Source organism: Polyodon spathula, chromosome 5 (assembly GCF_017654505.1).
Source record: "Polyodon spathula isolate WHYD16114869_AA chromosome 5, ASM1765450v1, whole genome shotgun sequence".
Classification (NCBI taxonomy): domain Eukaryota; kingdom Metazoa; phylum Chordata; class Actinopteri; order Acipenseriformes; family Polyodontidae; genus Polyodon; species Polyodon spathula.
Genome location: NC_054538.1, coordinates 74,343,598 through 74,369,969, shown reverse-complemented (window position 1 = coordinate 74,369,969; position 26,372 = coordinate 74,343,598). Strand labels below are relative to the sequence as shown.

Here is a 26,372-nt window from a genome sequence, read left to right as displayed (position 1 = left end):
TTTTTTTTTTTTTTTTTTTTTTTGTAATGATGTCTCAATCCTAAAATTCTAGGTGATGCAAAACTTCTGGAAATGTGCTGTGTGTATATATATATATATATATATATATATATATATATGGACAGGAAAGGAAGCGTATAGTGGGTAAACTATGGCCCCCAAGGGAAGAACAATAATTACCAACAGGAGACTATAATGCCCGAAGATACAGGCTGAGGGCATTGTGCCCTGGAGGTAACTATAGTTCTTCCCAAGGGGCCTTTAGGTTCCCACTTTGAGCTGAGGTCTGCAGTCCAGATTTGTTTTATGAATCAGTCAAAAAAGTCATGTTTTTGAAGTCCACAGCGCAGAGTTATTAAACTTTTTTTGGCAAAGAACTGTCCCCCTGACTTTCTCACTGTAGCATAGAATTATCGGAAGAGTCAGTGAATTTGTTAAAGTCATATTTATTTGCATCATCGAGTTGGATTTGTTTGAATTTTAGGAATTCAGAAAACACTGAAAGCAAAGTTTTATGACAGTTGTAGTGTTTGCAGCATCTTTGTAGTGTATTTTGTAATTCATTTTCTGTTATGTGACAAAATCACTGTCCAGGTCGAAATGCGGGTTTGTCCTCCATTTTGCTTTGTTGTGTCCTAACCCATTGTGATTAAGTTTTTAACAATCGTATGCCAAGAGTTCTAAGGACTGATTAAATATGTAATAAGGCCCAACAGGCCGTCCGTATACATCAAATATATACAGACCTCGTGGCGTTGTGAGGCACAGGACGAAGACGAGTACCTCCAGTCCCTGAGAAGACCATATATTCAACGTATATAGATGCCCTGAAGGGCCTATAAAAAGTCTACACTCCCTTTCAAAATTGTCAACTTTTGTTGCCTTATAGCCTGGAATTAATGCAATAAAATATTTTTTTTCATTTATCTACACATCCTACCCCACAAAATATTCTGGAAATTTCTAGAAAATGAATTAAAAATAAAAACTGAAATAGCTTGGTTGGATAAGTGTCCACCCCCCTTGTAATAGGAATCCTAAATTAACTTGAGTATAAACAATCACCTTCAAAATCACACACCTAGTTTAGTGGCCTCCATTTGTGTTAAATCATAGTGATTCACATGATTTCAGGATAAATTCAGTTCCTGTAGGGTTCCTCTGCTGGGTAGTGCATTTCAAAGTAAAGACTCAACCATGATCACCTAGGCACTTTTAAAAAAACTCCAGGACAAAGTTGTTGAAAGGCACAGGTCAGTGGATGGGTATAAAAAATATCAAAGGCCTTGAATATCCCTTGGAGCATGGTCAAGACGATTATTAAGAAGTGGAAGGTGTATGGCACCACCAAGACCCTGCCTAAATCAGGCCGTCCCTCCAAACTGGATGATCGAGCAAAAAGGAGACTGATCAGAGAGGCTACCAAGAGGCCAATGGCAACATTGCAAGAGCTACAGGCTTTTATGGCCAAGACTGGTCAAAGTGTGCATGTGACAACAATTTCCCAAGCACTCCACAAATCTGGCCTCTATGGTAGGGTGGCAAGGAAGCCATTACTCAAGAAAGCCTACCTTGAATCCCTTTTGAAGTATGCAAAACAGTCTGGACATTATGTAGCCATGTGGCCACAGCCAAAGCTACACTAGAGTGGCTAAGGAACAAAAAGGTAAATGTCCTTGTGTGGCCCAGTCAGAGCCCCGACCGAAATCCAGTAAAAAATCTGTGGCATGACTAGAAAATTGCTTTCCATTTAATGCTCCAATAGGAACTTGACAGAGCTTGAACAGTTTTGTAAAGAATGGCCAAATATTGCCAAATCTAGGTGTGCAAAGTTGGTAGAGGCATATCCCAACAGACTCACAGCTGTAATTGCTGTCAGAGGTGCTTCCACCAAGTATTAACTCAGGGGGGTGGAGACTTATCCAATTATGATCTTTCAGTTTTAATTTTTTGTCCAATATACGGACAGCTGGAACCTTGCTCAACCAATCACGTTGCTTGTTTCATGTCCCATCTGGATTTATATATATTTATATACATATACAGCTCTGGAAAAAATTAAGAGACCACTGCAAAATTCTCAGTTTCTCTGGTTTTACTATTTATAGGTATGTGTTTGGGTAAAATGAACATTTTTGTTTTATTCTATAAACTACTGACAACATTCAAATAAAAATATTGTCATTTAGAGCATTTATTTGCAGAAAATGACAACTGGTCAAAATAACAAAAAAGATACAGTGTTGTCAGACCTCGAATAATGCAAAGAAAATAAGTTCATATTCATTTTTAAACAACGCAGTACTAATGTTTTAACTTAGGAAGAGTTCAGAAATCAATATTTGGTGGAATAACCCTGATTTTCAATCACAGCTTTCATGCATCTTGGCATGCTCTCCACCAGTCTTTCACATTGATGTTGGGTGACTTTATGCCACTCCTGGCGCAAAAATTCAAGCAGCTCGGCTTTGTTTGATGGCTTGTGACCATCCATCTTCCTCTTGATCACATTCCAGAGGTTTTCAATGGGGTTCAGGTCTGGAGATTGGGCTGGCCATGACAGGGTCTTGATCTGGTGGTCCTCCATCCACACCTTGATTGACCTGGCTGTGTGGCATGGAGCATTGTCCTGCTGGAAAAACCAATCCTCAGAGTTGGGGAACATTGTCAGAGCAGAAAGAAGCACGTTTTCTTCCAGGACAACCTTGTACTTGGCTTGATTCATGCGTCCTTCACAAAGACAAATCTGCCCGATTCTAGCCTTGCTGAAGCACCCCCAGATCATCACCGATCCTCCACCACATTTCACAGTGGGTGCGAGACACTGTGGCTTGTAGGCCTCTCCAGGTCTCCGTCTAACCATTAGATGACCAGGTGTTGGGCAAAGCTGATAATTGGACTCGTCAGAGAAGATGACCTAACTCCAGTCCTCTACGGTCCAATCCTTATGGTCTTTTGCAAACCTCAGCCTGGCTCTTCTTTGCTTCTCATTGATGAAGGGCTTTTTTCTAGCTTTGCATGACTTCAGCCCTGCCCCTAGGAGCCTGTTTTGAACCGTCCTCGCCGTGCACTTCACCCTAGCTGCCGTTTGCCATTCTTTTTGTAGGTCACTTGATGTTATCCTACGGTTGCTGAGTGACATTCGAATGAGTTGGCGGTCATCCCGGTCAGTGGAGAGTCGTTTTTGCCCTCTGCCGGTCTGTAGCTTTGTTGTCCCCAATGTGTGCTGCTTGACCTTGTTCTTATGAACCGCTGTCTTTGAAATTTTAAGGATGGAAGCAACCGGACGCTCACTGTATCCCTCTGCCAGCAAAGCCAGAATTGAACCCTTCTTTTCCTCACTCAAAACTTTCCTTTTCAACTCTTTGGGCATGGTCAATAGTTATTTTTTTATTCCAATTACTTTTGAGGTACTACTAGCACTGTTTTGCCATCCAGCTGGTCCTATTGCAAGAGGATAGTGATGACCACAGAATGGTTCATTGGTTCAGGTGATCCCCTAATCAGTACCTCATTCAGTAGAATGAAGTGTGCCTGTGTTGGACTTCAACAGACACTGGAATGGAATGGCTGCCGTACATGTAGAGATGCTGATTTAAGAAAAATTTGCAGTGGTTTCTTAATTTTTTCCAGAGCTGTGTATATATATATATATATATATATATATATATATATATATATATATATATATATATATTATTAACAACTGTGTGCTGACATTTTTCAACTGTGGGTTTTTCCAATGAGGTATAGATCTAATCGGCCCTTTAGGGGCACACGTGTTTACTGTAGCATCCAAAGTTGATCAATTTTCCAATTATTAATTTATTTATTTAGCAGACGCTTTTATCCAAGGCAAGCTACTGACAATTGATGTACTGGTACATGATAGCTATAGCAACACACCAAATGAACTAAACCTTTTTTTTTTAAATTTCCAATGAATATTATAAAGTTTGCAAGAAATGTAAGTGTGTTTTTTAATTTATTTATATATTTATTTTATTTTAAATTTACCTTTATTCGGTTTAGGATTTTTGTTAAATAGGTCAAGCTGACATTGCAGTTAATATCTGAGTTTTTAGCAAGCTGCTCCGTAGGAGAACACAGGTGTGTGATTCTAAATTAGACTGACTGTAGGAGGTACATTTTCATTTGAAGATGAAATTGTTTTATTATTGATGTGCCTATTGCTGAGTCTCTGCATGTGACTGTTTTATAATATCCAGGGAGTTTGCGATCCACAGAAATATTAGGGTCAACAATGGATAGTAGCTTCTCAATTTAACAAGTATACACCCTGGAAAAGGTAGATTGGGCTATCTCTCCAGACATTCCAACTGTGGTCTGAAAGGAACCAGAGGCTAGTAGTGCAGAGAACACAGCACTTTGACATGTGCAGGGATAGCAGTCCCTAGATTGATACTGGGGTTTAGCTATCCCTCAATTCAGCTATGAGGTCAAGGATGACCTGCGGAGTGAGACAATAAAGCTCTAGCACCAAATCCTCCGGCATTCCAAACAAAGGGACCCTGGGATTGAGTATGCAGGGTCTTCTTAGTCCTGCCCTTCTTCTCCGTATGTGCTACTGTCTCTCCACAACAAGAGCTAAGTGTCGCCACTTCAGGAAGTGTACCACAGCAGCCATCCTGAAGCCAATGACAGGTCTCTGCAGGTATGTGCTTTTATACAGCTCTTAATTACTCGCTTCTACAATGGTTTTCACCTTGTAAGAAGAGATGTAAAGTTTTTGGAGTGTCAACAATTGCCTAAGTTCAAGGCAAAATTATAAAGTTTGTGTCCGCTTGGTATCCAGATCCAGATGCTCTTTTCTTCATTTGAATGCATTTCAATATAATTTTAATGGATTGATGATGGCAAAGTGCAAATTTGATAGTGGGTGCAGAACGCCATATGAACACCATTCTTTACATACACTGCGTTTTTAACTCCCACTAAAACCAGACTTTATGGCTGTAAACATGTTTACAACAGCATTGTGGGGGTTTTGCACCTGCAAATCACTTTGCACGTATCCTTACATTTACCCCTCAGTGTCTCTAATTACTGTGTATTTACTTAGTGGTTACTTAGTAAATACATGTTACAATGTATAGTTACAATGTACTTGTTGTGTAACTCTTTTTGTACGATATAACCCTAACCTTAACACTAACCCCTGTCAGATACAACTGTGTACTTAGATATAGCGTGCAAAAAGATTTATACGTTAAGTAAATTGCAAATATGCATAATGGCATTGTAATTGTGTAAGTACAAATGTCTTTACTAAGTAACTACCATGTAATTACACATTAATTGGATACACTTAATGTAAAGTGTTACTAAATGAGATTCATTTAGCACTATAAACAACCATGTATTGACTTGCCAGGGTTATATCGCTTGTTGTGTGAGATGTATATCCATCTGAATCAGCTAAAGCCGCTTTTCCACTGTCTTGGACAAATATGATGAGCTGAAAATTAGCAAACTACCAGCTCTGACCAGGATCCACCTTTGCTGGACTAGCCAACAAGTAAGCAAGCAAATCCATATTGCTTTATTTTACCTAATAGGTAAAACAAGGCATGAATATGAATTATCTTGCTTACTTAGTAAACTGCACCTTCCGTTATAAGCTTTTTTTTTTGTAGTTTGACTCTGTTCAACAAAATGCAAAAAGCAATTTTAAAAAAAATGTAACTGTGCTCTTTCCAGCAATACCATTACCATTCAACATACTCCCTTGGTTCTCGTGCAAACCTTCTGTTAGGTTAAAGGTGATCAGTCCTGAACTCTTTCTCACCAGAGCTTGTTCTCTTGCTGCCTGTCTTGTTAATGTTCCCTGGTCATTTCTCCGTGGTCTTGCAAAGCTTGTTCTGTCAGCGTTACCTAGCAACACCACTCACAGCTAATGACTGGTCTGGTTTGTCTTTTGAGATTGTGGGGTCTTGTCAGAAAGTGAATAACAGAAGCCTCCATAAAACAATAAAAAAAAAAAAGTGTTTTAATTCAACCCATAGATTTTTTTTCTTAAAGTATTTAGAAATCAAATAGTCTTTAAATGTATAATATTGTTTGGTGAGTACAGTACGTGTCTGCAGCGTATGGGTGATCTCTGTGACTGGTTTTATTTTGAAAACCTTCTTGAAGTTTCCAGTACTATGTTATTTATGAGGTCTAAGCTTTTGGAAGAGAGCTAGCCAAGCATATAATTTTTCATGATATAGCCAGTGGTTCAGAATAATGTTTCATGAATGGGGAATTCTAAGAGTATTCTTCTGCAGTGTTCTGTCCTCAGTATTTTTCTAGTACACAAATTGTTGTACAATGCCGGCATAATGATATGATAATTGATGAGGATGCATTATTTACTCCCATTGCGCTTAACTAACTTCAATTAACATCCTTCCAAATGAGCCAGTTTTACAAATGTACTGCATGACCACCCAAAGGATTTTTTATTTATTTTTTATCTGTAATCGTTTATAATTTGGGGTTATAATTAGCGAAGATATTTCAGTGTTTAAAATTGCTTTGCAATTTTCCTTTGCTCAAAAACGTCAATACCAGCACTAATGGAAGTGCTGAATAATAGCAAGTTACCATAGCAGTGTGGAATTCATTATAATGATCTGAACAGTGGAGGACCTTTTAACTACTGATCCAAGAAAAAAAAAAAAAAGAATCAGGTTTATACACATTAGGGCCGCAGTATTAAGATCTGTCACTGTTTAAATCATTAAAATAGTAATTCTACGTGTATATTGTTGTTGTTTCAATCAGACTGTCCATTTCTTTGTTTTTGAGATGACTGCTGTATATAAAGAGACTCATTGTTTTAATGAAATGAGCCCAATGCATTGACACTGGTGTAAATGTGACAGAAAAGGAACAGGCACAGAGAAATAACTTCCTGTTTTGAATCCTACACTAAACCTGTTTGGAACAATACATTTTCCAACCTAGCTTGTCCTTTTCACTGCCCAATTATAAATACAATGCCATTTTTAAAGGGTATTGGATTTTTATTTTGGGCAGTGAGCAGGAGAAACCATAAACTGATACACCCTATAAAGTAGTGTTTTAAAATACATTTCATCCGACAGGCTTCTTTTCTTTTTGCCATCTTGTGGCTGACCACTCATTGCAGTGCATTAAGCGAAAAGGGCTGCTTCCTCAGGTCTTACTATCTGGTTTATTATCTCTAGCTTTTTTATTTATTTTAGTACAAGCTGTGGTTTCCTTGGAAACAAAGTGTTTCATTTCATTAAAAAAAAAAAAAGAATAATTTTAGCCAAGAGCAGTGAGAGACCCCTACTGACAAGACTGAGTATAGCTGTCTTTCATGTACTGACATGACAATATAATGAAATTTGCACCCTGAAGAAAAATGAGTTGCTCAAAAAAAGGAGGAACAAGTTAGGAGGAAGTCAAATGGTAAAGAGAGGTGTTTTTCTGGACACTAAGGGAAAAATGCTTGTAATCCTGTTTTATGCATGCAATAATGCAATACAGTAACACTCCTCTAACATAACCTCAAGTATTTATAATCACCTTGCTGTTTTGTTGTCATATTCCTACTACTTCCCTCATCCACCTTTGCAGCAGGTTTTCTTCGCCCGGGGAAATGTCTTATTTATTTTTTGCTCAAGATAATGGGTAGCGCTGAGACCATGCATCAAAGATGAGTAAGCAATTCATGATTGTAATTGTAACTATTTGTATCTCGTTTGACAATGTTTCTTGTAAAACGTTTGATTAACACACTTCAATCTGTGCGCTGTTAACTTTACATAACGTATTGTGTAACGTTCACAAATAACATCTATAAGCAGTTGCTTTGATAAGAAAAATGCTGACACTGCACGAACAAACAGGTCTACATTTACAACTCAGCAGACTCTATACATTAACCTGCTGAATTTTGTAAATTCAATACAAAAAAGCAATACCTACTGTTGATTTGTTTTTCATATGCCTTTCGTTTCTGACAACATGAATAAGTGATCCCCCTTAGTGATTTTTCTCTTGGTGAAGTGCAGTGTGAGAGGTCTATCCAATAGACATACTGTATACACCGGTTATGCACACAGTCTGTCTCCTGCTAATCGCCTTGCACTACAAATGTGATTTAGGGGTTCTCTGTGAGGAATGTGTGCTTAGTATTAAAATAATGTATCTATCATGGTTTCATATCATGCTTTTGAAATAAATATATTTAATATAGGGAGGTTAAAATTAAATTATTAAGACATTTGGAGCTTTTTAATCTTTACTATAAATGTTTTAACAAAACAGATATACAAGTAAGTAGCCTGCTAGTGTTACCCTCATGACAGATGTTTCTATACTACATAGCAAATGTAAGTAGTGTTTGGTATCAATCTGTCCTAATAGTGGTCTGTCAGTTTTTTTCTGCTGTTGATGTTTATTGTAACTAAGTGGATGCAGTCTATCTTCCAAGATCCCAAGGAGCCTTTACACAATACAAACTGGCAACTAAAACAAGATTGTTAAAAACTGAAAAACAAAATGGCAGTCCTCACAATAATGGCAAAGATAATTTACAGGAATTGCCATTGTAGCTATTGAAGGGGTGGGGATAATTTCACCCTCCTCGGTGAAACGACCAGGCAAGTGCGACACTAACTGAAAGCAGGGCTTGCAAACAGATTTTGTACCCGATCATATAAAAAGTGTTTTTAGGCATGGTAAAGCCTAGAGGTATAATATATATTTTAAAAACATGGCATTTACAAACCACTGAGAACTAAGGTAAATGCATAGTATGTAAACTCATGGGAAAAACTGCAAAATTACTGTGATAAACTTTTATAAAGGCAAATAAAGCAAAATATTTTGATAACGTATACAGAAAAAAAAATAAAAAATCACAGTGAATTTTAAGAAACAAGAAACACAATTCAGTGATTGTGCTCCAAATCTGTCATGCGCCATTAAAAATAAACATGTCATAAATAAACAACAATTTATTTTTACTTTATTTTCATTTTATAATTTACCTTCAGTACAATGTGTTTAAATGCCTTTTTTTGTGTCTTTAATAAATACCGACTCCTGATGATAACACATTTTTACAGCAGTGCTTGTTAATATTATTTTTATTTCAATGATCTGTGGTAACATTCTTGTGCTAGGTCACTCCCATGACAGAAATGTTTAAAGGCGATGAAGTCGTTCAAGCTTGACAGAGAAAACGACTTCCGAGCTTACAACAGAACCTGACACTAAGAAACGGGACAGCTTTACAACAGATATGTCCAGAAACAGCGACAGAAAAAAGGTAACTATCATTGGACAATTTCACTTAATTATCCAATGATATGATGTTCATGCATTTTTTAACATGATAACTGCAGATATAGGTATTTGATATAGTTCTAATATGAACTGTTCTTATTAAAAAACACTTCCTATTTTTGTTAAGGTAAAATCACAACAGCACATGCATTGCTTTGTGATATAGCCGCAAATGCAATGCTGTAGTTCACTGTGACACTGTGCTTAAATTCCCTTTTAAAGACTTAACAAGTCATATTCGAAAAGCATTAGATGCCTGTATTTACATAAGCCCACAGTGTACGTACCAGGACCCTAATGCTTTATTTATTTCTATAACGATGTAAGATTCTAGGTTTTGAGGATAAATGTTTTCCCTTTAAGTATATTTTACAATATGTATTTAATTTTACAGTGAATACTGGTGCAATTCAGTAACATGCTGCAAGATTTTGCTTTTCTTGTGCTACTGTACTTCTTGATAACTATTTACCTCTGTTCATTAAATCAGCAAAAATAAACTCTTGGCGTAGTCTGTCTTTAGTGTGGCAGGACCAGGGGCCAGCCCTTAAACTCTTTAGCAAAAGAATCAATGCTGGGATCTATTCAACTGATTTAACAGTGGGGGATCTAACACCACCACAGAGATATTAGAAATGTGTGTACCTCTGTTATGAAAGTCAGACCTCTAACAGTGCATACATGTATGTTTAGTGCAGGTCTGATAAAATAAAATATTGAAAACGGCAAGGACGGTCCTTTCTCTAGTCATTTAAGGACAGCAATATTTAGATCAGCCCTTATTTGGATCACTTGAATAGACCCCAATGTTTACATAGGTACGTGAATGAAGACTATACTAGGCATGTTATAAACAAAATACTAATTACAGTTACTTCAAATATTACCCTGTAAATACAAACTATCCTTTTCATATCATACACAAAGAATGGAGCTCTAATTACTAAAATATTACATAATTCTCCCTTAAATCCCTTACATATTCTAAAGCTAGAATTTCAAGTATACTATTACAGAATAAATGCGCAGGATATTAAGCTTTTCACATGAGATAAACACTCACATTCGTACATTCCCTCTCCCTTAAAAGTATGGACACTGTTATTACCACCTGTTCACAGACTTTTTTTTCAGAGGCATTAAAATAATGACTACTATACAGCAGGCTGAACATTAATTCTACAGAGGAATGCTATCTATTCAGTGAAGAGAACTCGGAGGCACTGCATGTTAATGGTGGTACATCCATAAAGGGCTCGTTTAATTTGTCTTCCCTCAAGGAAGCAGCTTGATTGGAGACGGAGGAGAATGAAAGGTGCTCGTGATTGATGATGTGGACGCGGTCCTCTGCTTTTTCCTTCTTCACTATGAACATCTTCCGAAACCGCTTCAACTCCTGCAGTTCACAGAACGTCTCCAGAACTACCAATATCGCAATTAGACCCAGCATTAGATAAACTAGCAAAAGAGGGAAATAAAAAGGTGAGTATATAAATTCAGTATTGGGACATAAAATGTATCCTGTACAAGCAACCCCTTAATGGACTTCAATTGCATTTTTGTGTTAGAACAGTGTCAAAAATAAATCTCATGCAAATCTTTAAAACATGCAAATAGGGAAAAGAACAGCTTTGAAAATGCCAGTTCTGCAAGCAACGTCCCCACTTTTTCTTTTGTTACTTACATGTAATCCCAATTTTATAAAGCTCTCTGAACTTCTGATTGTAACCTTCCCCTGGCACGTAGTCTCCAAGACCGATTGTGCTGAGAGAGATAAAACAGAAGTAGAAAGACTCCAAGAAATTCCAGTCATCTTCGAGAGAAGAGAACGCTGCTGCTGGGATGAAGAAAAAGCACGATGCAGTAATGAGGCCCAGTACCAAAGCATGGACCAGAGCAACCAGCTGCTCTGAAAAACCCCAGCGTGTATGAATGTACGTAACCGGAGCCCTGGTGACGTACACCATGACCCGCTGCACCACAGCCGTGAGAAACAGGAGCGTGAAAGGGATCCCGATCACAGAGTAAATTATACAGAAGGCTTTTCCTCCATCTGAGAGGGGGACTGTGTGGCCATAACCTGAAATGAAGGGGAACAAAAGCAGTGTTACTTAGGCAGTCAAAAACCAGCATGACTAAATATTAATTGGGGCCCTACAGCACAACCAAAATTATTTCAAACCCCTAGTGGGTATTTGAGCCTACTGCTTGAATCTATGTTTTAATCAAAAACGGTAATTCCAGTCAGTTCCTGATAAGTATGAGATAAGATATGCACACCATGTCTTGTTGCGTAATACCTAAAGGAGAGAAATCTAATTGAGTATCATTGTTGTAAACAGGTTTTATTGACCAGAGCTCGGTTTGGCTTATTCATCTTGAGCCCCTTTCACACTGGCACTTCTACCCGGGCCCCGACCAGGTTCTTGTTACCCTCGTCACAATCACACGTAGTGTCAAACCATGTACCCTTTGACCTGGGTCGAGCAAGACACAACGCACTATGGGTGTTTGCAAGAGGACAAAGTAAAACACAGCCACGTCTGCGTGAAGCTTTCACTTCCGCAAGGAACTTGTGAGCCATTTCTGTTTATTCTGTTTAGCCGTATTTCTTTTGATTGAGACACACCGTCAGCCAGATTGCTGCAAGGATGGCCTGGAGTGATGAAGAAACATTTGGTCTAATCAACATTTGGGCTGACAATTCAAAGCTTGGATGGAAGCGTCCATAACAAGCACGCAATCTTGAAAGCCTGAACAGATGAAAGGGTGGTCATGTGAATGTTGCTGCTACTGGGGCAATGCATATGCACATTGTGTGCTTGCTTCTGTCACCCAGGTCGACCCTGCTTCTTCAAAAAGAAATGTGAAATTGCACAGCCGACCTGCATGACACCAGGCTGTGACCCGGCTAGGATCCGATCCGGGTAGAGCATGTCAGTGTGGAAGGGGTTTTATATTGGCACTCCTTAACAATTATCTTAAACTCTACTTTTTCTCCCTCTCTCTCACCAAATAGTTTTCTGCATTTTGCAAACCTTTGTGTCGTGTGACACACATGCTATATATATAAGGGTAACACTATATTTACGGAGGCTGATCAAAAGACACTCAGTCCCAAGATATCAATGCTAAAAGAAGTCAAACATTATGACTAGGAGTGTCTTCAAAGGTGAAATTAGTTTTTATGAGTCTCCAGGGTTCAGTCTTGGCTCCACCTCCAGGTGATAAGGAGTAAATAAGTCTTAACAGCCCTGTTTAGATAAAGTGAATATATAGAGCTGGTGTGCACATAACGAGCAGATGGAGGCAGGCAAGTAAAAGCCTGTTTGCTGACTTATTTAGTGCAACTGTTCCCTATAACCATCTGTTTACCTTCTGGTAACCCTATCCCTGTTTGACTCTGATTGCATCCTCCACATTATTTATGTTAAACTACCACTGCCAAATTGTATAGGTTTTTTTTCTTCTGTAAAGCAGAATTTCTATACAACCAGAATACAATATAAAAAAACAAAAAACAAAAAACAAAAAAAAAAAACAAGAATAGCTGTACAATAATCTTGTATTACTAGAATGTAATGCAATACTTTATTTTGACCTGAAATGTCTTTGGCTGATTGTTTTTTCGCCAGATTTAGCTGGTAAGATTTCACTTCATGTCATTTTAAGCTTTGATTCAGATATGGTTTCAGGAAATGTAACCTAATTTGAAAGTGCCGTTGATTCAGAGGATAGGTTCTGAACATGGCATTATTTTAAACAGATTAAAAGCTGAAGTTACAGGCATATACACTATTTATATAATGATTCAAATCTGAATTAACCCTGCCTGTTACCAAAATGGTTCATCCTTTATCTGTTGTCATTAGTTTTGGCTAAATTTCCAGGATCAAACACATTTGTGCGCTAACATACTGTCCTAGTTAACCCGAGACAGTAAATGTATCTTGCCAGTGCAACAAAGTAGAAACTATATAACAAAACTTCAGTAACAATCCACAACATTTATGGGTTGTACTGTTATGATTAGGATGGCATTTTATAAATCATTGAAGTTACTGAACACAAAAGTTTAATGCTTTGCAAACAAGCCATTCATAACAGCACACATATAAACAAATAGATTTTGGTTTGCATGTGATTTGTGATGCAAGCCTCTGTATGTTTTGCCACTGGTCCTATTAAAAGTTATTAAAAGTGATTTGTTTGGGCTTGACCACTGTGGAGTCATAAAGTGGAATTTGAATCTTGGAATTAAAACAAAAATATTATTAAACAACAACAAAAAAAATGAACCTGTGTATTACAATTAATATAGTAAATGATACAATATTATACCTATAACATTTGCTTAATTTTAGTTTTAAAATGAAAGTTTCTTTCCAGATACAAACGACCCGGGCCTATGATTACTCTGGATTACTTTCCCATGGCAGCCACAAAGACGTTTACCCTAATAATCACTTAGCTTTGTTATAAAGTCCTTGTACCAGCTGAGTGGAAATAAGCATGCAAAAATAGCAACAGTGCACTGCTCCTGATTAATGATATCCCTCAAGTTACTGCCCTACACCTGTCCTTTCACTGGTCCCCAAGGTCCTCAGCAGCTTTTACATAACACACTGCCGTACAGCTCATTGACTCGATATTTTCCGTTCTCTAGGGGTATGGAAAAATACATCTTGGGATATCATTTTACCCAGCTATTAGAAGTAAAATCCTCTTCTCGTACACAGCATCAACTCTATACCTGCCCCAAAGCTAAAGCTCGCTCTTGAACTTGATCTTAATAAAACGATGTATAGTTGCTGTGATGCCTCATTTCCTGCTTTTTGCCTGGTTGGTTTTGCCAAACCCTCAAAAAACTGTATCTGCTGTGTATAAATGTCCTTACTTTAACGTTTACATTTAAAAGGACATTGGCTCAAATGAAATGCACTAGCAAAAAAGCCTTTACTGTATTTAGAGAACAGAAGCACTATTGTTCATTTTCTGTATGCTTTTTAATAGCTGGCTCCAAATTGAACACTCAATGGAAGACAAGTGAACCATTCAGCATCAACCTTCATCTTCCTAACCTCAATCTAAAGATCTGTTTTCAGATGTAACCAGTTTAACATCTACCTACAGTAGAGGTAATGTCAAGGGGAAAGGTCAGGGTGGGGGTCGCAGAGCCACTCAATTTAACACAACACAGTGAGGAACACAGCTGTCTGATTGCTGTGACTCCAGACAGCACAGGAAGCTTGTTAGAAGCAGCGTGAAATTTTGGAAATCCACTAAAATAAATGCAGAAGTGGTGAAAAGTATTCCTTTAAAACAGATCCTCAGTCGGGTATCGACTCTCTTGAGAACAATAATAACTCTATCATGATTGAAACTGATTTAGGGGAACAGCGCTACTGATTTTAAGAGGAAGTCTTTCAATTTAATTTGTTTCAGTTTGGCTGCTGAAAGTGCAAAGTGACACAATGGAGGTGGAAATGGAACCCTGTATGCCAGTTTTTGGGGTAATTGACATAACTATGAATTGATTTAAATATACGTTTTTTTACCAGTTAGTTAAAACAAAAGTTAAAAATTAATTATATTTAATATATATATATATATATATATATATATATATATATATATATATATATATATATATAATATTATATATATATATATAACTATATATATATCTTGCTGTTAAACTATTGTCTAACTTCAATAAAGAATTGTATGCACTACGGATTTGTTTTCCAATTGTTTCTCTCTGGCAAGAAGAATTTTTTTTGCTGATCTGATATGAAAGATTAGCCTTCTGGGCAACTGCACCACTATTGACCACTGCACTTGTTGCATATACTGCATATACCACCTGTGTCTAAATAACATTCACTGTGTATGGGGGCAGATGGGCACTTGTAAAGTATTCCAACATTGTCCCACTGCTCATATCTGCAGTTTTGGAAATATAACGTCCTGATCCATTTGAAGTAATGGATCAATGGTACATATTAAGTAAAGTATTTAGTAGGAGCTGTATTTTTCAGTGTGTTAAAGCCTGCATCTAGAACATGTAGAATCAGTTCACGTTTCCTTTTTGTAACGGAAAATAAAAATACTTCTCCCTTAAATTAGATTGTATTTTTTTTTTCCCTTAACCAAAGTAAGAAGAGTGGAGCGCAGTACAGATTCGGAGTCGCAATTTGACATAAACGCACCATTGCTGCCCCCAGCAAATAGAAAAGTATAGGGCTTTAAAAAAAACAAAACTTAACCATATCTCTCTGGGCTTTACAATGCCTGCCTGTGCTTTAGCACATCTTCAGATGAATCACTCTTTGCAATGCTTTTACTAGGTAAACTTTCATAAGGGTTAACTCACAGTGTCCCTTTATTCTGCAATTCCAATGACCTCAATACTGTAACCAACTGCGCTATGGCCTGTGGCGTTCCAACTTTCATACAATAGATGGAATTTAACCATGAAGTGTGAGAAATACAGTGACTGTGAAACATGGCCCACCGAATTGAGCTCTGCGTTTAACACTGGCATACAAGAGGGCATTCTAGTAAGACCGAGGTGGGGAAGTTTTAAACAAAATGTCAGGATGAAATCAGCATGAGAGGACTTAGCAGGCGTCAAATGAGCCAAGCAAAAAAAAAAAAAAAAAAAAAGAAGTAGAACGAGTGACAGTCTGGTATTCTATTTCACATGTACCTAGAAACCAGTCACATTTTCAAAAAACAGAATGAACAGTAATTTTAACTGAAGCATATTTACCTGTACTTCACCCATGTCTTTTATGGTGGCAGTATTACAAAATAAATGCAAAGTCATGTGGCTTGTTTTAATTCCGTCAGATTGGTATTGATAACATACCGATTAATTTCTTTAACTAGAGCATGTGATCGAAATACAAGTTGCTTCTCAAAAGGCTCAAAATAATTGTTACAATTAAAAGCAACAAAGTCACACCTTCAGTGCAGCATGTGCTACTGTCTTCCAGTACAAGAACCCATTAAATAGAGGTGGCAGATACATTTCAGCACACAAATGTGCAACACCTATAAAACCTTTGACACTTCTTCAAACAGTATACTGATGTGCAGCACCACCAGGCCTGTGCGCCGTGAGTCTTCTTTGCAAAGACAGGTAAGTTATTCACATGTAAAACATTCCATGATGCATTATGGCATGAACTATGAAATTAAATACTGCATCAAAACACTAGACATAAAAAAAAAAAAAACTTATATTGTCAATAGCAGAATAACAACCCTGGCGACGGAAAAATGATGTTTCCTTCTGCATAATTTTCAAAGCTAAGTAAACTGCTCTATAAATACCGGTAACGGTACTGTATGTGCATTTAACTCAACGGGAATAAACAAAGGGTTTATCAAGAAAACATACTTACCTCACAGTGATGGTGGGTGATCACATTACCGTGTCTGAATATATTTAACACAAGATCGCATACCTGTAGTGGACAGGACAGTGCTAGCAAAGAACAAAGCCGAGGTGAAGTCCCAGTTCCAGTTAGCTGTCGCGTTGTTCAGCACCGAGACCCCGTAGTTGCTGGCCTCCAGTACCTTCGACAAGAACTCCTCGAGCCTCTCTTCTGACAGGCATTCGTTCTCCTGCAAAAACTGCCTCTTCACGTTCCTCAGGTCCTGCCTGAGCAGGTCCTCATAAGGCAGCTCGACCGAGGAGAAAACTACGGCCCCGAAGATTAAATACAGTACATAGCCGAGGACCAGAAAAAAAAAATACCATGTCGATTTATTGCTTTGTATCAGCCGTACATACGAGTTACTGGCTAGAGACTGTAACATCTTCCAGTGCTTAATTTAAAAAAAAAAAAAGTATATTTGTTTCCCCTTAATAATAATCTGCTTTGTCCTGACTGTCTACCGTGCTGTGTTATTAAATACTGTAAGCCCGCCAAGATTCGTTTCTACAGCTGGCTTTATTTTCGCTTCTCTCTCCCTTACCTTTTCTGTCACTGAACATGCATTGAGTTTTCAGAAGCTGATGTGGCAATGACTTCCCCCTGTAATGTGTGACGTTATTAGTTTCACACACACCCCAGGTAACCGCTCCACCAGGAAACCTCCCCAGCGACCAATGCAAAGAAGCAGTAGCTCGCTGTTGTGATATCATGCTGCTGTAAGAGGTTCTTGCTGTCAAATACCTAACCTTGTGTGTACATACCCACTGTATGTTCCCCGATAATGTAAAGTTTACACACGGTTGATACTAGAGGCAGATCAAAAAAGTATGAGATACTATATCAGTTTTTGTATTTGTTTAAACTACTGTAAAACGGTAGTAGTAATATTAGGATATTGTAATGATTGAATTGAAAAATACTACATTATCTGCTGTTCTGTTCACACCAGTAATGGACAGTAGTCATACAGCAATGTATTTCAATTAATTGACTTTTAAAAAAAAAAAAAAAAAATTAATCGAGTTAAAAACTAAAAATGTTAAGATTAAAAATAAAAACAGGGCTGTGAGTGGGAAATGTTGATATTGGTATCCTGCTTAAGTTCAGAGAAAGGGAAAATGGTAGTTAAATGAACATTTTCTAAAACTTAAACAGCTATTTATTTGGCTATAGGTTCGTTGGTACACTGTATAATCATATAAAGTACTGCCAGCTAATCATGTATTTGACTCTGCCTATGGCTTACTCGGCCAGGGGTTGCAGACAGCTCTGTACACCCAACTCCGCTAAAGGGCTGGTGGTAGTGCTGGTGTGGTTGGTTTTCAACAAGTCCTGCTGTATGAGCTGGTTCAGGAAAACAAAACTATCAAGTCAATTGAATGTTTTCTACACTCTTAAATAAATAAATTAAATTACTGTAGACCTAACCGTGTTGAGGTGTTATATACTGTAGGTGTCCTGTAACATGTAAATATGTGTCACAGTTCCTAAAGTGGCCCCCAGACCACTAGCAGTTAGTGTCAGTTTTTTACTGATTCCTTTAAATCACTAAAAACTATAAAAACACAAAAATTAGATCACCACTAATATGCCCATCTTCCACCCTCACATAATGTACGTAGCTTTAAAATTAAATTTAAAGTTTTTTTATTGGATCCACAGTTGAAGTTGAAAGAAAAAGAAAAGATGTTTTAATATCACTCAAATCCAACAGCTGTCGTGTTCTTTTTTTGGTCACCATGCAGGTTTATGAGTTGAATTATGAAATTAAAAGTAATGGCAAATATTTCACTGCACACACACACAAACACACACACACACACACACACACACACACACACACACACTCAGGAGGATTCAATACAAGATTATTGGTTTATGTGGCTTATAATTGTGGAAAACCTTCAAAGAATAGACTAAAACCTGTGGGTTTGAACCTAGAACAGCAGGCACTTAGTGGAAGCTAAAAATAACAACACTGCCAAATGTAATTACCTGTTATTGCATTTTTAAATCAATACATGAACTGAACAGCGGTATTATTTAACTATTATATGGCCATTTGTATTTTACATGAATTACATTCTGAAACAGAACCATACTAAGCATTATTTTTCTTATATAGCTCCTTTCATAGTGGAGCACCATCACAAAGCACTTTACAAGATGTGAGACTAGGGTGTGTGAACCATGCATCAGCTGCAGAGTCACTTACAAGAATGTTTCACCTGAAAGACAGAGCACAAGGAGGTTCAGTAACTTGCTTAAGGTCACACAGTGAGTCAGTGGCTGAGCTGGGATTGGAACCGGGGACCTCTTACGTACAAGCCCATGTCTTTAACCACTGGACCACACAGCCTCCTAGGGAGAAATGACATCACAGATACAGATGGTTGATTGTTTTGTGTGCTCTGGGAAGCTCATTTCAAAAGCAGCTCCTTTGGTAAGTCATGGATTGGACAGTCATGTGTAATTAGAATGTAAAAAAGCTTAACTGGCCTTTAATAAAAACAAATGAATAAGAAGGAAAATAGAGCATGTGCAAGTAGGCAATTAGGTCAAAGGCAGCACAGTCCTCAACTGGCAGTGTCAACTATTATCTCTGCATAAAAAGAATGATTGCATATTACTATATCCCTGAATCAACCCTGTTTAAATAATCAGCATTCCTCTGCTGCGGGCCTTTGTTCTAAACTCAGTGAAGACTGGCTCTTTGACGTCATCCAGCCTTCTGTTAAAGTTATTTAAAGGAACAGGTGAATTGCAACACTGTCCTGGCATCCTGATAAGCCTGGCAGACATTTACCTTCACAGTGACACTTTCCTAAAGAAATTGTGGTAGAGCTCTGTATCCTTCTGCCTGAATTCAAACTCATCTGAAGATTTTTCAGAACGACACTGTGCATGCTGGCATGCTGTTACATTTGTATTTACTGGTGACTAATTATTCCTTTATATCTTCTACTCTCCAAGTTCACCGGAGAAATATCTGGGCATCTTCAGTCTTGGCTGAAAAAATGAATGACTGCATGCTCATCTGGGCACTGACTTTCTTTAGAGTTATTAGAACAGAAATATTTCAACAAAAATGCAGAAATTCCTAAAAGTGTAATCACTTGTTAGATACATTGATAACATTATGCAACAGAAACCTATAAACTTGTGTGTGTATATATATATATATATATATATATATATATATATATATATATATATATATATGATGAAGGCTATATTTGCATCCTGAGCCATTCGAAAAAAAAAGGCATAATACCACAGTAGTGACATCAAAAAGTGATAATTCCGCTAGAGGAAAATATATTTAAAGTTTGACCCATTCGACTCCTTGAGAACATCGCTTTCAATTCAAACACAAAATGTCTCTTTTTCAATTACTTGTCAACACCCACAGTATAGAAATGTTCATTAATGATCAACAAAATGAGAATACATTAAAAAAAAATTATATAAAGCTGGTACATTTGTATCTCAGGGAAACTGCAGAGGAACGGGAAATTAAAACAAGGTAAAGGCAATCATCCAAATAAAGCTGAAGCACTAACGGATAACGTGTCAGAACGTCTGTCTGTACAGCACTGAAACAGTACATTAAAAAAACCTGTCCTTTACTGCTGAACAATTCCGTCTTGGGTTTCTGTGACAGTTTTTTAATTGCTCGACCTTTGGTCTCGTAATTTATGACGTCACAGAAACCTTAGATGGAATTATTTTCCTGTAACTCACTGAAGCCCATATATATATATATATATATATATATATATATATATATATATATATATATATATATATAGGTTGTAGGGAGATATGCAAATAAAGCATTACAAGAGCCAATCAAATCACGTGAAAGTTGCTTAACAGCTTCTCCAGTCACAGCGTTTTAAAAGTCAAAATACAGCAGCTGCAGACATGTTTCATCAGTACAGTGCAACTGTATTTTGGCTTCAGAAAGACTCAGGAGAGTAAGTAAAATAACGTCAAAATACAGTTGCGCTGTACTGATGAAACATGTATGCAGCTACTGTATTTTGACTTTTGTTGCTTTCATTCACCTTAACTCGAAAGCTACTTGTTTTATATATATATATAGTGACAGACAGGTAAGTGGGTGTGTCCATAAACCGGAGGTCCAGACAGACGTTTCTCGAAGGGAGGACAATAAGTTTATTGTTTACACAAAAATAAACAATCAAATCAAAACAAAATGCCTAGCCCTTTTCCGGGCCTAACTGACTTTCTTCTTTGTCCCTCACTATACAGACAAACAAAAAAACAGCTTGAGTCTGTAGTCAAGTCTTTCCCCTGTTCACCAACATAGCAGTACGGATTTATGTAAGGTGAGTGGAGACTCAGTTGCGCCATGGGCGCTTCAGTCATTCAGTTCTTTTCTTGCTTTTCCCTATTTTCTTTTTTTTTTAGGTCAAAGGGGTTTGCCCCCAGGTGAGTATAAAGACACTTTCGGTGGAACCGCTCCAAAAAGTCAGATGCCTCCTACACAGAATTTCTGGTTTCCCCACCAGAAACAGTGTTCAACCAATAAAATTTTGTTTTTCTCACGAGTCCGTGTGGTACTTTTATATTAAATCACAAAGTCACATGCCTTCAAGTTTACCCCTCACTCCCAGGTTCCCTATTTGGCTGGCAATATAATTATTTGTTTGATTTTCCCTTCACTGTAGCAAATTAACTTTGGTGATTTTACTCACCCTCCGATTTAACTATAAATGCAATTCCATAAACAACGGCAGTCATGCCATTTTTAAGCTTGTAACCTTTTTAAGCTTGTAACAGGTTTTGGTGTTCCAGTATTAATCAAACGATCTGGAGTCTGTTCACTGCGGCAACCTCCCACAAACTGCCCTGACTCTCTCAGCTTGCTTCCTTATATACCTAGGAGTCCCCGCCCATCCTGTCTCTGCCGTGGAGGCTCCTGGGACATGTAGTTTTTACTCTTAAGTGGCCATTTCTTAAAGTGACGAAGCCTAGCTTCATCACTATATATATATATATATATATATATATATATATATATATATATATATATATATATATATATATATATATTTATAAAACTTTTTTTTAGGTCTTTTTTCAAGAAATATGTTATTATTTTTTTTAAGACAATACTGAAGATACTGATGTCTAGTATATGAGTAAATAAAATCAAACATGTAGGCTTATGTCAGGTCATAGAATGCACAGATAGTATCACACAACATTGTGAATAATTATTTACAAATATAAATTATGTATCTCATATGAAGCACACAGAATCTTTCAAAGAAGTCTTAGACCTTAGTTCACTTGTTTTGAAGAACACACACACATGCACGGATGCACGCACACACACACACACACACACACACAAACTTCTTCTGGGGATTAATAAGGGAAATCGTTTGGATCATAGAATATATAAACAAATAAATACAAATTCTATTTTTCACCGAGTCAGCTGTAACTTTTGTTTCTTCGAGGTGCAAGACTTTGGATGAAATTAAATCACTGAAGACTCCACTGAGTGCTTGAATCACTGAATATAACACCCCTTCCTAGAGGCACTGGAGCAGAGTAACACATTCAGAATGACTGGGTGTGAGACACCTGCACTCACCCAGATTAGTAAATATACTGATATTGCTAAAGATAACCAGGCATATTGCATTGCAATAACAGATTCAAACCCTAATGCTGCTTTTATAATGTGATAAATCCAGCAGCTATCTCACAACCAAACAAACTCACCACTAAGTCATATTAAAAATGATTAGAGACAATGTCTGAACTTCAGGCCATCAGGAATAGAATACTGAAGGACAGAGCTTTATTTACATGGTTTTGAAAAACCAAGCTGCTGCTGCCACTCCAAAGAATATCGGTAAAGCTGTATATATCAAACACAAGATGGGATCCATTTGTGCTGACTCACTGTAATTATCTATTCCCAATTGCTTGCATCGCTGTTTTTAGCCCATCCAGAAAATTATTTTTACTCCTTATTTCATCCGTCTTTCTACTTTCTATGCAGTTACCTAAAATAGCGGCTGCCTCAGTCTCCTGCACTTTTGTTACATTGAATTGGGAATTTGAGATTCCTAAGAGCATTACTTGAACATTAGAACGCAGTCAAGGTCACCACTGAAAACTTCACTTCACAAAGTCTAGAATAGTATAAGATCAGTTTTAGCAATACCTAACCTGATTCCTAACCCTATCCCTATCCATAACCCTAACCCTAACCCTAACCCTAACCCTAACTTGTGCTCGCCTGTTCATAGCTAAATAGATCTATCCTATTAGAAACCTGTTAGGCAACTTTTGTTCTTGTATCGTTAAAATGATTTTGGTTTTATTTAATTCAATAAAAGTGCACAACACTGTGCTTGAACCACAGCCTCTGACTCCTGCTCTAGTGTTTCAGCACTGGATACCTCTCTGTCTTGTCCAGCGCAGTCAGACCTTGAACCACAGCCTCTGACTCCTGCTCTAGTGTTTCAGCACTGGATACCACTCTGCCTTGTCCAGCACGGTCTGACCCGCACTATACCTTGAGTGAGAGTATGGGAGAGCAGTGCTGTTCCTAAGCACAGAGCAAGTGTGTTTGTTCAGTAACGAGGATGAGGTTGCCTGAGGGCAGCAGAACCAAACCTAGCACTCAGACACTTTGTCAGCGCTTGAGTTAGTAAATTATTGAATTATGAAAACACACATTTGCTTCTAGGTTTTTCTTATCCATATGTGGAAACACTGAGCCCACTCGGGTCATAATGTTAGCAGAAAGAGATTATTAAATACGTTAGCTAGGCTCTTCCAAAGTGCTTTACATGGCATGCCTATGTCCGAAGAGATAATCAATATAACTGCTATATTATTATTTAGCACTTTCGTGTTGTTGGGTTTTATATGTTTTTTGTAATGTGCCTTTGGTAACAAAACAAGGTATATCTCAGTGACCAAATAATTTTTGAGACAATAATATAGCCTGTTTTAATGTTTTTATATCCTTTATCCAAAAACTGTCAAATCTGCTTAAATGACCTTGCATATTCAGTCAATATATAAATCCACTCACAATACAATACTTTTGTTTATAACAGTATCTACATTTTTTTTAAAAATGTTTTAATATTACTGCTGCCCCACTTATTAATGTAGGATAGAGACTTAGTATTCCAATTGCATGCCTTTACCAGTAGATAATTTGCATTTAACATTCAGAATTGGCAACAAAAATGAAAAGCTATCCTAAAATGTATTCATAATGAATTGGTCTTGTGTGGGTTCCCATTTGGATATGAAGAACTGAAGCATCCTTTTTATCCCTCAGCGCATGGTGCTAACCCATCAAAACGTAGATCCATCTCATTTGCATAATGGTCCTTTTTTAAAGGAATGTTTTTGTGGCATGAAAGCAATTTCGACATGTTTAACATAATCAGATAGGCTCCAGGCAATCTAATTAAAAAAAAAAAAAAATCATTGTATAACCCCTCTGGTAAGAAAGACAAATAACTTAGTAACAAGAAGATTGTTATCACACTGAAGTGATGTATAGCTGATGTAAAGTATATTTGAGTGTTTCTATTTTTGATTGATTTAGATTCTTAACCAATCAGATGTTTAACTCTTTCCTTGCCCACCTATTCCTTTTCCTGTTCACCGTTCTCTCTCTCTCTCTCTGGAAGCATGGCTGGGAGAGTAAGGGAAGAGAATTAAAACAATCATGACATCGGCAAAGGTCAAGTTCTGCAGGACTCCTCACTGGATTTCACAGATCAGCAGTGTGAAAGGGCTGCCTTTTGTTATTGCACAAAATCTTTTTAATCAGAAATAATTCCAGCTACTCATTTTACAATCAGTCATTAAAGAGCAAGTAGCAGGTTCTGAAAATATTGCGTTATAGGCACCCACATGTTGCCACAACTGTTAAAATAAAGTGCCTGTTATTTTTCTTGTCATTGCTAGCATACTGACAACTTTTTACACTTATAACTTTAAAGTCTGTTTCAAAATGGCAGCTGCAGTGCATTGGGGTTTGAGATCTGTCCTCTAAGTCACTGCAGGAAGGCAATTAAAATTTAAAAAAACATAACAAGTGCTCTGACTTTTCTTTTCCGTACCATATCATGGACCATTAATACTGTACTACCTATTAATCTTTGTGATCTATTAATCACTAGAGCAGACATTTTGAAAAGAGCTTTGACTGTCAATGAAAAATATTCAAATCAGAGTAAATCGGAGCTCCAACTAACAGAGAATAAAACTTACCAAGTCCTCAATCTCACATCTAATGGACTTCAGATATCGAGCATCGATGAATATGAATCAATGTCTCAACGCATCAGACCATGCTGCTAAAACCTCTGTGTGAAAGGTGGTTGAATAGTCAGGAAAACAGGACACAGAGGATTACCAAATGTGCACTCTTTCAAACACATTTGGCCTCAGCTCCCCAAAGTAATTACTTAAGTGCTGTACTTTTGCATAGTATCTGTCACCTTGACCAAAGTAGGTTATATTCTTTGCCTACTTTGATTATAAAATTTTGCACCTCAAAGCAACCAATTTAGCATGTTACAAAGTATATAGAGCAGGGGTTCTCAGCCTTTCCTTCACTGAGACAATCTCATGGGTATCCCCAACTTGTGTAGCAAATGGCTTGAACTTGGTGCAGTTTCAGGTGATACCATTAGTAACCACATATCAAAGTGTAATAAAGCATAGTGAAAGCATGATAAAGCATACCTAAGCATTGCAAATAATGGCAAAGTATGGTAAAGCATATTAATAAACCTGTCAAAACAAGGTAAACTATTGTAAATTCACAGTATAACCATGGTAAAACTGCAACAATATTGTGCAAAAATACCACAGTAAACTTTTATCAGGGTAGTTCAGTTGCTGGCAGCTGAACTAAACCATGTACAGATTCACTGTGTATAAGATGTTGTAGACTACGTATGTTATTGTTTAAATGTGATGAAACGTAATAAGACTAAGCCACCCTTGGGACAGCTCGTATGACTTGGTCTATCAGACCTCTTCTGTGTCACTGACTCCTTTTGAATTCGAGAATAAATAGTATACAGATCATCTGACCACACGTAGGGCACAAAGCTAACACTAGTTGTGTAAAGATTGTAAAGAAGGCACAGTCTCTGGTTTAAGTGTCAACGAGCGGTGCAGACCAAGTTAAGGGCTATAAATGTGAAGAGGGGAGAAAGAGAAAGGAAACTAGCTTGACTGATGTGGCTTTGATGAAGCGTTGACTTAATAAGAGAATTCAAAGATATAAATCTAAACATCAATTCTGGGTGCTTTTGCTGTGCTAATCCAGGTCTTAAAAGTGAAATATATGTTCACTCATAACAGAACAGTGATGTCAACAGCATCATACCCATTCTTAGAATGGAAAGCCTTTGATGAGATTTGAATTTTGAACCGGAGCTGGAGTGCAGGTTGACTGGTACAGATCTTCGCTCTTGTGTACTATACATTTCACTTTACTGGCGTATTTAGTGAATGGCCTCCCCTGTTTAAAGAGCCAGTGAATCAATATACATGTCCTTGTTCTGG

General features: G+C 37.4%; 1 protein-coding gene across 1 annotated transcript; it reads right to left on the bottom strand.

Annotated features, from left to right (window-relative positions):
- Positions 1-8,892: 8,892 nt before the first annotated feature.
- On the bottom strand, positions 8,893-17,404 carry LOC121316304 (potassium channel subfamily K member 1-like). The gene is made up of 3 exons (XM_041251316.1): positions 16,803-17,404; positions 11,012-11,407; positions 8,893-10,785 (listed from the first exon to the last, which is right to left on the bottom strand). Exons 1-3 carry the CDS (start codon positions 17,155-17,157, stop codon positions 10,520-10,522), a joined length of 1,017 nt encoding a protein of 338 aa, XP_041107250.1. The 5' UTR covers positions 17,158-17,404; the 3' UTR covers positions 8,893-10,519.
- Between the last annotated feature and the right edge of the window lie 8,968 nt (positions 17,405-26,372).

What these genes read in the sequence shown, in the direction of transcription:
- LOC121316304 (XM_041251316.1), bottom strand. Translation starts at nt 17,157, where the DNA reads ATGTTACAGTCTCTAGCCAGTAACTCGTATGTACGGCTGATACAAAGC. An exon ending in CACTGTCCTGTCCACTACAG is followed by an intron (nt 11,408 to 16,802) that starts GTATGCGATCTT and finishes CCTTCATTTCAG; the next exon opens with GTTATGGCCACACAGTCCCC. An exon ending in TTATAAAATTGGGATTACAT is followed by an intron (nt 10,786 to 11,011) that starts GTAAGTAACAAA and finishes CTCTTTTGCTAG; the next exon opens with TTTATCTAATGCTGGGTCTA.